The following is a 16,745-nucleotide window of genomic DNA, read 5'->3' as shown; positions in this document are numbered from 1 at the left end:
CCAGTGGGCCTGGACATTGGGGGTGCCATCGAGTTTATCAGAGTCTGCTCTTTGAAGAAGCTGTGAAAGTTATTCCCGATGAGGTGTGAGTCCCATGCTTCATGGGTTCATACATTTCACAACTGAAGAGCCTTCACTGTGTACCGGAGAAAGGCCAGCTGCTAATATGGAGGAGAAGATAAAAGAATTCTAGGGCTGTATAATAATCTACCAGTTAGGCAAGAAATAATCTACCAGTTAGTGCCTCTGAGGTGTTGCTAGTGGGGAAGGACCCACCTGCCAACGCAGGAGACACAAAAGACACAGGTTTGATCCCTGGGTCAGGAAGACATTCTGGAGGAGGGCGTGGCAACCCACTCCAGTGTTCTTGCCTGGAGAATCCCACAGACAGAGGAGCCTGGAGGGCTATAGTCCACAGGGTCACAGAGTTAGACATGACTGCAGCAATTTAGCATGTGCGCATAGTCTACCAGTAGACTGGGCAGATATCAGATAATAGACAGGAGAAGGGCGGTAAGACAAATAGAGACAGAGTCAGCAGGCCTGTCGCAGTGCATAGCAGGGCTTCTTGAATCCTTACAGAATACGTGATATGATTTAATTTTAATTTGCATTTAAATAGAGAGCAGTTCCTTAGTTACTAATGATGGGGAATGAGGGTAATTTGGAAGGCTGGAGTCTTCTGGGAACCTTGTGAATTGGTGATTCTTAATCAGGGGAACACACCAGAGTCTTCAGGGAATTTTTTGTTTTCTAGGATACTCATGGGTAAGTCCAGGAGAAGGCAATGGCACCCCACTCCAGAACTCTTGCCTGGAAAATCCCATGGGCGGAGGAGCCTGGTGGGCTGCCGTCCATGGGGTCGCTAAGGGTCGGACATGACTGAGTGACTTTACTTTCACTTTTCACTTTCATGCATTGGAGAAGGAAATGGCAACCCTCTCCAGTATTCTTGCCTAGAGAATCCCAGGGACGGGGGAGCCTGGTGGGCTGCCGCCTATGGGGTCTCACAGAGTCGGACACGACTGAAGTGACTTAGCAGCAGCAGCAGCAGCAGCATGCTAAGTCCCCATCTGCAGAGATTCTGCTCCTGCAGGACTGGTGTGGACCCTCTTGAAAGCCCTCCCCTGGGTGACTGTGGTGTGTACCCTAGTTCAAAACCAGCCCTTGTAGTCATGAATTATGGCGGCTGCTGATTCTATGAAGATAAGAAGGATGATTCTAATTGAAGACTCTGGAGAGCAATTTTGTCTCCGAGTATTTTTGCATTTTTCTGCTCCATCTACAGATCCGTATGTCAGCTTCCATCCACCCTTTTCTCTTTGCCATGAAGATGAGCAAGCCACTCGTGTCTGAGCATTAATTTACTGCTCTGTTAAGTGGGGATGGTGACGATCTGTCTCCTGGGACTTTGGGGAGACTTAGTGCTATTCAGCACGGGGGCTGCTGTGTGGCAGGATTGAAAGACGAATGTGTCTACTGTTTTCAAGGAGCTCATAGATGAGGAAAATTAATCTAACAATCCTAAACGGTAGAAAGTTGAATGCCCTGTGGAAGAAATGCTCTGCGAGTTTGCAACAAAGACCCCGGAGGTGGCAAGAACACACGTTGTGCACCAGAGGGGGGTCGGTAGCTCACTTGCCTAGAACATTTGGTTCACCGCCAGGAGAAGGATCAGTGGAATAAGACCCAGAGGGCTAGAGTTGCCAGCCCAGGAGCTGGTGGGCACTAGAGGGTCCAGGCAGCAGCGCGAACAGGAGATGCCAGGTTCTAGGGGGTTTCGGGAGAGGAGGTTGCAGCATGCGGCGCATGGAGTAGCATAAAGGAAAGGCTGGAGGTGGCCAGGCACAGGAGGAGGCCAGGGTGGCAGCAGAAACGGGTGAGAGCGTGGCTGCAGCCATGGCTGCCGCAGAGGAGAGATTGTGGCTGAGGAATCGGCTTCTTGGAGTTCCTTGAAAGGGCCCCACGAGACAGTGCACGTGAAAGAAGCTGCTCGGCAGCCCCTTAGAGGCAGTGTGTACGGTATTCAGACGCTCCGGTTCTCAGAGTGTTTGCTGGGCAGGTTATACTGAGGAAGCCTAGAGGGTGCGGGGAAAAGGTGAGGCGGAGGCTCAGCAGCTGGGGGAATAGACCCCCCACCTCCAACTTGCTTCCACACCAACAGAGTTGAAGACTGGGAGCCTGATTTTCCTGGGTTCAAACTCCACTCTGCTAACCTCCAGCAAGGCATCTCATCTTTCTGCAACTAAGGTTCTTCACCAGTAAAATGTGAATAATGACAATGACAATAACAATAATAAGCATGTCCCTTTCGTACTGTTACAAGGATTTTATTTTAAGCACTTTGGAGAGCGTCTGGTACCCAACTGGTCCTTTAAGAGTGCTGTAAAGTTATACAATGACTTTATAAAATGGGCTCCCATGTACATTTCATCTGAAAAAAATTCTATGGTTCAAAAAGATTTAAAAACGGTTCATTTTCAGTCATCACTGAGCACTGAACTGACTTGCTTGGATTTGCTCTCTGAAGCTGTGGCCAACAGAAGTGACCTGCGCTATCTACAGCCGTTCTGGTGGTTCCTATAACCTGGTTTTTGTTTGCTTCTTTTTTGTTTTGGTGCCTAGGACATGCCTTTTTATATGTTCTTATCTCCAAGAACTAAGTATTCACTAGACTAACATTCATTCTGAGTATTCAAGATGAAGCTTATAACTACTGGAAATCTTTACATAAAGTCCTATTTTACAAAGGCAAAATGAATTTTAGAGGCATTAACCAATACTTAAGACCTAATCAGGTTAGCTCTGAGAAAGGCCTGGGCTCTCCCTGAAGAAAGAGACTCAAAGAGGCAGGGAGGGAGGGGTCTTAACAGGGACATTCTCCACTGCTGACTTTGAAAATGGAGGGCATCATATGGTAAGAAATTCAAGTCTCCAGCAGTTGAGGTGAGTTCCCAGCTGACAGACAAACCAGGATCTCAGTCTGGCGACCCTCAGGAACTGGGTTCTGCTACACCCATGTGAGCTTGGAAGAGAAGGGTGAGCTCCAAAGAAAGCTGCTGACACCCTGATTTCTGCCTTGCCAGAGACTGCCCAGTCTCCCGACCCCAGGAGACTGTGAGATTATAAATGGGTGTTGTTTGAAACCCCTGAAGTTTGAGACTTCTCTGGCAGTCCAGTGGTTAAGGCTCTGTGCTCCCAGGGCAGGGGGGCAAAGCTTCAATCCCTGGTTGGGGAAATAAGATCTCACATGCTGTGTGGCATGGCCAAAAGATAAAAACAGGAAGCCCTGAAATTCGTGGTCATCTATTATGCAGAAACAGAGAACTAACACATTCTCTCTCGCCCAGAGCACAGCCACAAATCCACCTGCCTAATCCTCCCCAGCTGTGGCTGGTGGGGTAAATGGTTTTCTCCCCAACTTCTCCAGACAAGAGTGGGGCTAGGGTACGGCCCCCAGTGTGTTGGTGATTTTTGGTGTTCAGTTGAAAACGACCTGTGACAGGGAAAACAAAGATCAATGTGTAGCAGCAACTCCCCTTCACCCTCAAAGATCCTACAGCTGGAATCACGTTCTTCTCTGGTTGGACTGAACCGACAGAGAATTCCATGTGTGTTACATCACAACGCCCCCGTCTCCCCATCCACACAGAGGAAACAAAAGTGAAGAGGAAACTTCTGCAGGACTCGTGCTGTAAAAGGATATCTTGTTTGTAGGATGGGAGGAAGGAAGTGGCTACACTATCCTTTTGCCCCAGTGCCAGGGAAAAGACAAACAGATTCTCTTTACAGTCGTGCTGGGGAAACCCTTTAAGGCCTCAAAGCAAGTGCAGAATTTACTGATCTGCCATAAAATCCTACCCTTGGCTAACTCGAGGGGAAGTAAATGAAGGGACAGAACATTATGGACCAGTTTTTGAGCCATTTCTGCACAACCAGACAAACTTCCCCTCCTAGGTAGGGTTGGTTCCACGGGCTGGCTAATTCTGTTTATTGGATGCCCTCCCCACCCCGCAGTGGTCCTGAAAACATGCGAGCAGCCATAGGGCCGAGAGGCAATGACGGTCACTTCGCTTGCTAACTCCAACCTTAGGTCGCTCCCCCACCCCAGGCCAGGTAGAACTTTCTGACCCCCCAGCACAGGTGATTAATCATGGACAGAGGCAGCCTCGTGGTTGAGAGCCAGCCGAGCGTAGCACCTGCCATCTGCTCTGCATTAACTGTTGCTGAAAGGCCAGTGGCCTGTAACCATTTAGAAAGCACAGCCCTCTGCGCCTTCTGCCTCTTTCTCTGCATTTCTCTGTGTCTCCAGCTGGCAACCAAGGGCCAAACAGATTTAGGAAGCAGCGGCAGGGGTCTTCCCTGAGCAAGGCCATGGGTCTCAGATGCCAGGGGCTCCAGACGGCCCATTTCAGGTGGGATTCTCTGCGGACTTCTCTGCACTCACGGAGGGACTGCAGAGGGACAGAACTAACAATGTGTTGGGGTTTCAGGGGAGAAAAGGACTTGGAGGAAGTGCATTTTGTATTCGCTAAAATCCCTGCCAAGGTGGGTGCTGAGAAGATATTTACAAACTCCGCATCTAATTATCATGGCTTCATCTGCCTGATCACAGTCCTGCCTGGTTGTCCCTCTTTATTCCTCATGGAGCTTCTGGGTGAAGAGTAAGTTAGCAAGAACGGCCACAGGATAAGCTTGATGGTTTGGATGGAGAAGCGTGGTTTGCAGCCCTCCAAACAGCTTGCCCTGTGGAGAAGCAATATCTTAGAAGTTCGTGAAGGAGTCTCATGTCAAATGTAAACAGGAGGAAAGCAAGAAAATTCCACTCTGGAGAGTGAATTGCTGTCACGCAGTGGACTGATTTCTCTCCGCCTTCAAAGTCCTAAATCTTCCCAGTTAGTATTCCCTTTTTTCAAACCTATCAAACTCAAGTGTAAAAATATGTGTGCCCTGTTCCAGGGACCAGAGCAAAGGTCCAAGGTCACAGCTGGAAGGCGCGGAGGCCACTTTCTCCAAGTCCATGTCGGGTTAGGAGTGGGGTCAGTATCTCACCTGCCAATCTCACGATAAAATTTCACAAATGAGCAGGATGAATGAAATAATCCAGACAAAATATTTTTAAAATGAGGCATGGCTGGATTTTCCAGTGCAAATGCATTATAGTTTAAGTCTCACTCTTTTAAGTTTCCTCTCCAGAGGATAAAGAAAAGAAAAATGATTGAGGTTCATAAATGAATGAAGTTATTTGAAAGATCTTGCTATTTTATTCAACCCCTGTTAAGAATTAAATAAAAAAATAGAAATTTAAGCCTCTGGAAAAAATTTAAATAAAATCCCAGATATGGTAAAGAATGAATTATGTGGACCGAATTCGCCCACGTGTACAAAACAGAAGCACACCGTTTTTAATGCTTCCCAAAATAGATGGAATGCTTAAAGCAATGTTGTATAGAATCATATTTTCATATTCATTCCATCTTTATGTAAAATTGCTAGTTTTATCTTCCTACCTGGGTTTAGAATTTCGTTTTCCCTTGATTGGTTTGCCTTGATTCGTCACCTGCTGGGTGCTGATACGATGAACATGAAAAGTTTGATACTTTTTTTAGCCTCTTTGCCTCCTTTTAGCCCATGTCCCCAGATAACCAAAGTGTGGCTGAATAAGAGAGTTGGGATGTCTCAAAATAAACCCACCCAATTCAGATAATCATGGTTTTAAGTTGCATGTTTTAAATGGCAATTTATAATTTTCTGATAAAGATGCAGTTTATAATTTTCTGTCTCATCACATCCTCCCTTCCCCCCAAATGCCCTGAATTTCTGAGAGTGTGTTACCACTTCCAAAATACACATTCTCCCCTGTTCTGGCTTGACTTCCAGAGCTGTTCCAATTTCATGTCTTTTTAGTTTCTTCTGGGAAGCGTTATGCCCAGGGTCCACTTTCTGCCTCCAAAAAGTACACAGCTTTGGGGAATTTAGCGCCATCATAATCTCAGTACCTGCCATGGCCTGGGATCAGGTTCTGCGAAAAAGAAGCAGAAGTGTTTCTAGTAAAAGCCAGACTAGAAGCCCTGAGAATCCCTATAAAAGGAAGAGATTCATCTTCAGTCTTTTGGACTTTGTTGTTCTTTTTTCTTTAGCTACTTTTATTCCATTCCAGGTCAAGAGTTTGTTTACTAAGTCAATAGAGAAAGATTGGGAAACTGTCTAAAATATACAATGTCTTCCCACAATATACATCCATCAGAAAGGCTGGGGAAAGAATGTCCTGGACTGAGGTTAAGTACTGTGGCAAAGACTGGCTGGCTATTCAACGAACCCGTTTCCTTCTCCCAGGCAGACGGCTAATTTCATTTCCCAGGATCCTTTGTGGTTAGGTAAGGTCACATGACTCAGTTCTACCAAGAGGATGTGGGCAGAAATGAAACATGCCTTTTCAGTCATGGCCCCTGAAAACGTCACACACACAGATCATCTTCGCTCCTTGCCCCAACCTTTTAAACCATAGATCAAAGTGGGAGGAGCCACCAGATGGAAGGAGGCTGGGTTAACATCCCTTTTGGACTTTATATGAACAACAAATAAATGTCTATTGTGTTTCTGTGTTGGACTTTATTACCACAGCAAGTTAAACTTAACTAAAACTGACCTTGTAAGGAAAGATACCATGAAAAATTTTCAAGGATTCAAAATCCTAATGACCATTTGTTTTCTGTTGGCTAAATGGCAACAAGGGAAACTCTAATTTTTATGCGGGAAATTTAGTTCCTCAATCTCTCATTACTAGTTGCCAGGGAATGTCATGAAAACACGAAATTTCTTGATTGAAAAGGATCCTAAGTGCAAATCACCATTAAGATAGGGGAGAGGAGGGCAGGTGACCCCTCAGCATACTCAGTGGAAAATGCCATTTTGGATGTGTAAGAAAACCCTCTTACCTGTATTTTGGAAATACACTTCAGCTCGGACAGAGGATTAGCTGGTGCCAGTCTTTGCTGATTACTGTGTGAGTCAAATGCACAGTTGAGCTTTGGATGGTGTCTTCATAGGAAACCTTAAGTGAAGGATTCAGCTACTACTTGGATAATTAAAGGAAAAACTCCATTTTTGCTTCTGTGATTTGGCAGCAATAACTTGAATTATCCTGCTTACTCATCTCTATATTAGATGGTGTCCAGAACAAGCCTTAGCATATGTAATCATGTAAAACTATTCATTTATCAAAATAATAGAAAAGGAAATGTACATTTTGGCTTATGCATATATCTACTAAGGAAGTGATCATAACTCCAGTATTTGAACCAAAATAATTCTATAAGTAACCTCTATAGCACTGATACTATAATTATTGATAGAGAGTGATTAGAATTCAGGGACTCTGCTTAGCCTTAACTTTGGTCATTCAGTTTTCATTCATTCATATCCTTGATGCTTGCATGCGTGCTCACTCACTCGACTGCATCCAACTCTTTGCAACCCTGTGAACTGTAGCCCACCAGGCTCCTCTGTCCATGGGATTCTCCAGGCAAGAATACTGGCATGGGTAGCCATTTCCTTCTCCAGGGATCTTCCTGACCCAGGGATCGAACTTGTGTCTCCTGAATTGCAGGTGGATTCTTTACCACCTGAGCCACAAGGGAAGCCCATTTGATGCTTAAGGCACAATTACTAATAATTAACTAATCACTACATACTTGGAGGACTGGACTAAGGTGTGTGTGACTAACATAAAAGGCAAGGATTGCATGAGACAGAGGAGGAAAGGATTATTTCCTGTCTGCGGCATCAAGACAGGGCTTAGAAGCCTGAACAAAGGTTCAGAAGATGAAGAGTGGGTATAGTGGATGTGTGGGGAGAGATGAGAGTCTTCTAGACAGAGGAAACATCACAAGCATGCAGAAGGGTGGTACCAAAGCCTTGTGAATAGTTATAGGATATGGCCAAAGCTTACGCTGAATGGGGGGCGTCACTCATCCAGCCAGCATATATCGCTTGAGGTTGAGACAGTGTCTCTGCCCTCATGGCACTCGTACTCTCCTGGGGGAGCAGACCATCACCAAAGAAGCAAGAACATAATTCTAAGTGGTGATGGACCCTATGGAGGAAAGTGGTGTGGAATGAAGGAGTAGATAGTTACCCACAAGGGAGGGGGCGATACTTAGAAAGGATAGTTATGGAAGGTCTAGGGTTAGTGGCACAAGTTAGAAGGGTCCCTCCAGCATCAACACTGCCCCCCGCTCCCCACCATTACAAGCTGTACTGAGACCAGATTTCATCCAGTCCCCAAGTTTCAGTCTGAAGTTCTGAGACAGAGCTGGAGTAGCAGAAAACACAAGGGCTTCTGAGTCTGGTTTTGGGAGCCAGGAAGGTCTGGGTGGTGGTCCACGGGTCAACAATGAGGAAAGTGGAAGTTGCTGGAAAGCAGAAAGGACCACCATTGTTTTCTCTGATTTTGACTTATCTGTGTTTTTAAACATGATCTGGACTTCATCATCTGGTGGATGATCCACCAGAACCATCCTTTTTCCCTTTTCCACTGTTGTTCCTTTTTGAATAGAAACCACAGTCCTCTTGAACTCTTTGGATATTCTCAGTGAATAGAACCAGAGATTTTGCAGGGAAGGGACAGAACACTCAGTTTTAGTTTGAGAATGGGCAACGTCACCATAAACTAGTGATGCTATAATCTAATCAAAATGTGGGTTTAAAAGACATCACCTCCCTGGTTCAAGAGTGGAGAGCCTCCTCGCACCAGAGGCCAGTATGCAGAGGGAAAAAGAAGAGCAATCACATTAGCTGAATCTTCATTCCTTAATCTTGCCAAAGATAGCATGGGGATATGCAAACAGAAACCTAGGGCTGAGGTAACAGCTTCTTCACAGATAGAATGTTTTGAATACCTCTCAAGTCATGCAAGAAATAAGAAGAATCTCAGAAAATCAGTGTGAGGAGGCCCTCTGTCGGGGAGCATGTCTATTTAACACTTCCTCCTCAGATCTTGGGCTCATCACAATTTTTATCTTCTAAAGAGCACAGGAAGCGCCGCTTGAGGAAGAATGCCTATATCAGCACAATGATAGGGGTACTTAGATCTAATTTGGGGGGTCAGTTACCCCATCCCTCTCTTACTGACCTTCCTGCTAATGTTTACCAAAGCCTGGGTCTCACATTGAAATATTGAAAGTAGAGAATTGAGGTAAATATCTGGAATATCTAAGTTTGATTTATAAGATGATTGAAGAGGGAAGCTGGTAATACTATTTCTCTCATCTCTTTTGCAGCAATAATCCCAGAATACTATACTGAGAAAACATGTTAAATTACAAAGGTAAGACAGCTTATTGTGCTTCATCCTGTCAAATCCTGTATAGCTAGTTGCTTTACATCAAGGAAGAACGCAATTCATTATTCTATCTTGCCACCCACCCTGCCACCCAGAAGGTCCTATTTAAGGGCAAGACAAGTGTGATTTTGAAGAAAACTAGAAGATTCTATTTTTAGAAGAATCGTCTATTTTCCTTTATTGTTTAAGCACAGGAGATTTTATTAGCAACAATGAAAATGTATTCTACTGAAGTTGGATATTATATACTAGAAATTGGAACTCTATTTTCACTTGTATGTAAATTTCCACTACTCTGTCCTTTCTAGGGAAAACTTATCGGCCACTCAATTATAAACAAATCAAATATTGCCATGTATATGATAGCAAAGGGAGTTCCCTGTTGGCTCAGATGGTAAAGAATCTGCCTACAATGCAGGAGACACAGGTTTGGGAAGATCCCCTGGAGGAGGGCATGGCAACCCACTCCAGTATCCTTGCCTGCAGAATTCCATGGACAGAAGAGCCTGCTGGGCTACAGTCCATGGGGTTGCAAAGAGTCAGACGTGACTGAGTGACTAACACTTTCACTTTTTTACGATAGCAAAAGTGGCTTTGTGATTCACAGAGTTGGTGAATTCCATCAGCCTAGCACAGAAGTAACAGCAGGAAAAGTTGATGAAATCACAGAGATCCTTTTTCCAACAGCCATGTTGGTGAGACAAGGAATGTGTTAGCCAATGGAGCAATCCACTGTGTGTCCTGAGGTGGAGAGCTTTTTTCCATCACTTTTTCAGGTGACTGATGTGAGTTTAAGTTTGAGAAGCATGTTTCTACACATCAGAATGGAACAGAGGGGCAAGCATGTGCAGAGGAAAGCATAAAGAGTGCAGAGGCTGGAATTCTGGCAAATGTAGATGGGGAAGAGGCCCCAGCAGTAAAGGAGAGGAAGGCCAGACAAAGAAAGAAGAAGCAGAAAGAGGAGCGTCTTCCACAACTAAGGGAAGACTGTTTTCAGGAAGGGAGGATGAGGTGGAGACGTCCGTCCAGTTTGGCTGGGGGAGCAGTGGCAGGGTAGGTGGGTGGTGGTGACCTCTGAGGGAACAGAGCCCAGGGAAATGGCCAGAGGATGAAGGCTGATGGCTGCGTGGGGAGGAGAAAGGGAGCTGGCACATGGGCCATTCTTTCAGGAAGATTTGCAGCAATGGAAGGGATGCGACTCAATGGCTGTAGAAACAAAAGGAGGGGTGTGGGGAGGCTTTTACGGGGGACGAAATGATCAAGTTCATAGTTGAGAAAAGGGGCCAATGCTGTTTACAAGGTGGGAAGGAAGAGAATCAAGCACAGAGGTGTGGAGGAGATAAGGGTCTTTTATTTACTGAGCTGAAAGGGAACGAGAGAAGGATTCAACAAATATTTGTTGAGAACTTGTCACTGCCAGGCAATGTTCTCAGTGTAAAGACTAAAACGAAATGCTTGTTCTCCTGGAGTTCACATTCTAGCGAGGGAAACCAGAAAATAGGCAGATCTGTGGATTATTTGCCCGGTGCTTATGAGTGCTGTGATGACTGAAGCAAGGTGAGGAGGATTAGAGGGATACACGGTGGGTGTGCAGTTCAGGACCCAGTGGCTCCTCTCAGGAGGCTGATTCCGAGCAGAGATGGGTGGAAAGTGAGGGAGCAGGTCACGCGGGTCCCTGGAACATGCTGTTCCAGGAAGACCAGCAAACGCAAAGACCCTCCTCTGTAGTAGCTGTTCTCTGGGTTCCAGGTAAAGTAAGGACACCATCTGCTCTGAGCATACCAAGCAGGGGAGCGAGCGGTGGAAAATGTGGAAGGTCACATCAGGAGAAGAAGCCTGAAGCCACAGTCTGGACTTTTATACTAAGATGGAAAACAGTGGGAAACTCTGAGTGCAGCAGTGATCTGGTCTGAGTGAGTTTTTTAAAAAAGGGAATCTTGCTTCTGTGTGGAGAATGTCACAAGACAACAAGTGTGGGGAGTGGGGAATCACTCCAGTGATCCAAGTGAGAGCTGATGGAGGGGGTGGTGGGGCGTGTGAGAAGACCCGCATCTGGGTTTACGTCAAACGAACTGCTGCTGGATTTGCTGCTGGAGCAGGTGTAAGGCCTGAGAGATGGGGAGATTCCAGGGTGCATAAACACTGTTGGAAAAACTAGAGAAGGAAGAGGAGAAAGGAATCGTTTGCCTTTATCGGGTGCTTACTACGCATCAAGCATCATGCCGCATTCACTATTCTGTATTCTATCACTTAATCCTTCCAAAACCTCAGTTTATAACGAAGCAACTGAGGCTAAGAGAGGGCAGGCAACTGGCCATTTCATGGAGCAAGTGGTGGGTCGGGGACCGGGCCCCGCACAGTTTGGCTGCAAAGCACACTCCCTAAACCCTCCATGTGATACAACTTCTGTTTTCTCTGAAAAGTGAAAGATTACCCAGAGCTGGAGGGTGGGGCAGAGAACCCCAATTAGGGGTTCAAAAAGAATGTTGACTGATTAATTGAAAAATATGCATCAAAAATTTAAATAAGTAATAAGATGACAATTGTAGACAATCCTTCCTTCAGGGGAGGTTGGTGCGGCTTGGGGCTCACCCTCCTGCGGCTGTCTGGGCCATAAAGAAAACGACAGAGCTGCCATCTTTCTGGACCACTGCCAAAGTGGTGTCCATCTCTGAGCAATCCCCATCGCTAAGTGACCCCTTCTGCGGTTGCCACAGCTGGCGTGGGACTGCCCCCCAGCTCCCAGTCCTATGAGACAAACATTCCCTCCATTTTGTTCAGCATAAACACTGACCTGAAATTGAGTGGGCCTGCAAGGTGAAAGTTGAATCATGGAATGTTTATTAAGCCAAGCAGTGGGCTGGATACTCAGAGGAATATCAGATTAATATAAGACACAGCTTTTGCCCTTGAGGGGCTCACAGTGTTGGTGTTTGGCTGGTGGACCACTCAACGTCCGGTAGGATGGAGAAACCAAATCTCCACTTTGGGTTCATTGTGCTGTACAGGGCGATAGGCCAGACGATGGAAAGGGCCTCGGTGCTGAGGAAAGGATTGGGCGGCTTGCAGACCCTCAGCTTGTGTGTATTAGCTCCGCGAGGAGCCTGGCTGCAGTCAAGGTGGCTGTTTGTGCATAAACATTGTCATTTCACTGGGACTGCTATTTCATCTTTGAACCTTGGCTTCAAAGGAACACTGACCTTATTCCTGCAGCCTGCCTTTCTTTGAAGCGTATGGCTTTGCCTTGCAGATTAAAGTGAGGACATTCATCAAGGAACGGATCTGGCCAACCGCTCCCCAAACTCAACCCGAAAACAAAGCCTTGAAAGGCTCCTATCAGAGCAGGAGGGGAGAAGGCTGAAGATGAAGGCTCAGAGCAGGGCACTTTCTCAGAACCTGTAAGGCAGCTCGGGGTTGATGTAGTGCAGTCCTTTGAGCTTTGGGCAACTTTACCCTGGGAGTTGGTCTATCTCTGCAGAAAGGGGTGAGTTAATGCAATGTTCCCAACCAGTCTTGTTTATCTTATTTAAAGCAGGCACTGTTGTCAATGAGGCCAGGGTGATCATTCACTGGGTACCTTTGAATTCTTCAAAAGCCATGTCAGGCTGAACCATCTGCAACTTGGCTGATGATTCTATCAATTTTCTTTTCTATTGCTTTCTTTTGTTCATTTCTTTGAAAAGAAACTGTTCAATCTTTCTCCCTGCTTCCCCTATCTAGATTCTGAGGACACAGACTGTACACACAGCTTTTTCTCTAATTTTTTTCTTTCTGTTCCCTCTGAAAATGGCAGTAAGACTGAAGAGAGACACTTTAACTGGGAAGTTAAAAATAATGACCAAGCAATTCTTTAATTAAGAGGCTAAGAGAGAAAACTAAAGGAAATATCTCCCTCCTTGGAGGGAGAAAAACTGATGACAGGTGGCTATCAAAGGGCTTACGATCATATCTTTGAATATAACTTTTCTGCCGATCTTTTTGATCAAACAGAGTGAGTTCTGTTTGTGATAAAGTGGCAAAGCTGTGCAGAGGCAGAAAGGAAAAGATTGTCGAGTTGGGAATGTGTAAATCAATGGATGATGATAACATATACCCTACAGGCATTACAATATTGTAAAGTAGCCTTCAAATAAAATAAATTAATTAATTAAAAAAAGAAAACATAAAACATATAATCTACAGGGTTTAAAAAGTCAATGATCTTTATGAAGACATAGGCTAATTTTCAGAGTAAACTTTTTCTAGTTATTTGTCTTTAAAATAAGATCAATGGATAATTCTGGTCATCACAGTACAATTCTTTAACTTGCATTTTAGCTTAAGTCTCAAATAACTTTTTTCATTAAGAAATCCATGCAGTCAAGAATATCATTAAGACGACTTTGCAAGAAACCAGTGGTTCCAAACTAATTTTTTCACATAACCTGGTAGCTCATGTGGGAATGGAGACAGGTCTATTTTGAGTTTCAGTTTTAAAAGATTGAATAATATCTGTTTATTCATGTCCATATTCATGCCCATTAATTTACTACCACCACCTCCCCAGATTCAAGTGGGTCATGTGACTAGTTTTGGCTGATGGATGGTAAGGAGATGATAAGCATTACTTCTAGGCTGATGCTCTTTCTTGTTACCATGGTGACTGTGGAGGCCATGTGTTGAGACAGCCAAGCCTCAAGCCAGCAGAAGCCTGAGTCACTTCCCATGAGGGGAAGTGGACAGAGAGTTGTCCAATTTGTGTTATATTTGATATTAGACCTATGAGCAAGAGATAAACCTTGGTTTGGTGAAGTCACTGTGATTTTCCAGGCTTATCTGTTATACTGGCATAAGTTGCCTTATCCTGACTAACCCAGGACCTTGAAGGAAATCTAGTTTTACTTCACTTCCATCATAAGAATCCTTCCTACAGCATCCCTGAGGTAGCCCAAATACTTCTCGAACACTTCAGGAATAATAGCAAGTAATCTAGCAAGCAATTATATAATGTTTATCATAGATAGAATTGTTTCAGTCATAATGAAATCTTTTATGTCTTATTTTACCTAATTCTCACAAAAACCTTAGCTCATCAATAGCGTTTCCCTTATTTTGCAACTGGAGGAGCTGAAGCAGAGAAGTAACTTAGAGTTGAACAGATCAATGAAGACACTTGCCTAAGGCCACAGAGGGAGTTAAGCAGTATCCCAGGAACCAAGTCCAGGCAGCTGCTTTCAGTTTACGCCCTTAAGCACTGCACCATGGATAGACTGGAATCACATTTCCTTTTCACATTGACTATTCAATAAGACACAGAATCATAAAAACCCCAAAGGCAAGGCTGGAAATGACCGTAGAAGTTAGTCAATCATTACATTTTACATGGAGGAACAAAGTCACCCTCAAATCCATTTTTTCTTTACTGAAAAAGAAAAGTCTATCATTTCTTTTCAACCTAGCGACCCGGGGAGCACCAGGGCTCAGCGGAAGGGCATCAGGGACCATCAGTTTGGAGGTAGGTAAGGGCCTCTCTGGAGACTCAGATGGTAATGAACCTGCCTGCATTGCAGGAGACTTGGTTTGATCTCTGGGCCTGGGAGATCCCCTGGAGAAGGGAATGGCTGCCCATGCCAGTATTCTTGCCTGGAGAATCCCATGGACAGAGGAGCTTGGTGGGCTACAGTCCATGGGGTTGCAAAGAGTCAGACACAACTGAGCGAGTAACACTTTTTCAAAGACACTACGTTATCCATGTCATCCCTGTTCTAGTCCATTTTACATGGTAGGTTTCTGGGTACAAAGTGTATGTGAATCAAGTATTTTGTTGCTTTAATAATATTAAACAAAGATGGATCTCTTCATACTTTTACTGAAATAGTAGGCTCGCTCAGAACATCGCACTAAGCATTGTAGGGTTTCACATCAGCTCGGAGGTGGGGCAGGGCACATGGATGGTATAGCCCAGGGGCAGTTCTAGGGCCAGAATAATTTGCTGCTTCTATAAACACACTCACTAGATTGCTTGACCGCAAGATCTCCCCTAGTCATCACTGTCCCCTATTGTGGTATACAGTAGAAGCTCTATAAACTATATCTTAAAGATAGAAAGTGAAGTCTAAGAGCCCTTGATGAAAGCATATTTCAAAAAAAAAGAAAAAAAGAGTAAGCTCATTTGAGTCAAATGAAGTAGCACGTCTTGGCCGTGGAGACAGAGAAATGGCTGATCAACTATTGTTGTGAGTGTTTTCTCTGTATACTTGAATGGGAAGTGGTGAATTCCTTCTCCCCAAACCCTGGTGAGTAATGATTGAGGAAATGTATGAAGAAATGAATTAACGAATTAATGAATGAATAGATGGGCGTGGGATTAAAAAAATAATATTAAATTGACTAGTTCATTCTCAGGGAAACAAATGACCATCCCCAGAAAGCACAGGCAAACACACACCAAGGCAGGCTTCATTTTAACATGACTAATTAAACAAAATCCTCCAGATTTGCTGATCATATGAAGAGGTGAGTTAGAAAGTGTTTGTTGCTTTAAGAAAGCATTGCCCTGCTCACCCTTTCTGTGTGCTAATGGCAGTTCCAGAACATTTATGCACTCTGCACTATTACACTTTATGTACTATTAACGTGCACATGGCTTAATTTACAAATTGGGTACATTAAGACAAAGCAGTGTATTTGAGAAGGGGAGAGGTTGATGGGGCAGAAGGGAGACAGAGAGGGGTCCAGGAAAGGAATTAATGGGAGATGGGCTTGCTGCAGACCCTCTTACCTTTTGTGGTCCCATCTAGTCCCATGATGAGTTTCATTACTCTGATGATTTGCTCTGCTACCGGGGGGCTCATGGATGTGGCATAAGCAGCGCTATGGGAGTGAGTCCGTAAATAATCCACAAGGTCCTTTAACGAAGGAGGGAAATCCAAACAGAAGGCAAATAAATCTGTGTTGGTGGACCCATCTCCATCCATTACAGCAGAAGACATTTGATTCTTGAATGCGGTCTAATTTTCCAGGCGCAGGACTAAGCTATTTGTTTTTTCTACCCATTCTTCTCAGCCTCTCCCTCAACAACATAGAAGGTATACAAAACTAGGAGCTCCAGATTTGGAGTTGAGGTTTGTAAGGCATCTTCCCGACCCAGGGATCGAACCTGGGTCTCCTGCATTACAGGCAGATTCTTCACATCTGTGCCACCAGGGAAACTCAAAACCAGATGTGTAAAGGAAAAACAGCCTCCTAGACATTTGTTTGGGTATCCAGGTCATGCAAGCAGTGGTTTAGCATTCAGGAGGGTACAAAGAATATGTACCCTCTACACATTCTAAAGGATCTAAAATGTGTCTTTTTATTTTTGTCCTTGAGCATAGTACATGAGCTTGTGCCCATGAAGAAGTAACGGCAGGGAAAGTAACAA

The 16,745-nt window shown here is 44.7% G+C and overlaps 1 protein-coding gene across 1 annotated transcript in view; it reads right to left on the bottom strand.

Moving 5' to 3' along the window:
- Window positions 1–16,745, bottom strand: part of SPTLC3 (serine palmitoyltransferase long chain base subunit 3) — a 142,124-nt gene that overhangs the window by 22,967 nt on the left and 102,412 nt on the right. Inside the window, exon 9 of the mRNA XM_042230421.1 lies at window positions 16,104–16,230. Coding sequence (XP_042086355.1) covers window positions 16,104–16,230 — 127 coding nt within the window. The remainder of the gene's footprint in view (window positions 1–16,103; window positions 16,231–16,745) is intronic.

Source organism: Ovis aries, chromosome 13 (genome assembly GCF_016772045.2).
Source record: "Ovis aries strain OAR_USU_Benz2616 breed Rambouillet chromosome 13, ARS-UI_Ramb_v3.0, whole genome shotgun sequence".
Lineage (NCBI taxonomy): Eukaryota > Metazoa > Chordata > Mammalia > Artiodactyla > Bovidae > Ovis > Ovis aries.
The sequence above is the reverse complement of the archived record's forward strand: the minus strand, read 5'-3'. Positions and strand labels throughout refer to the sequence as shown.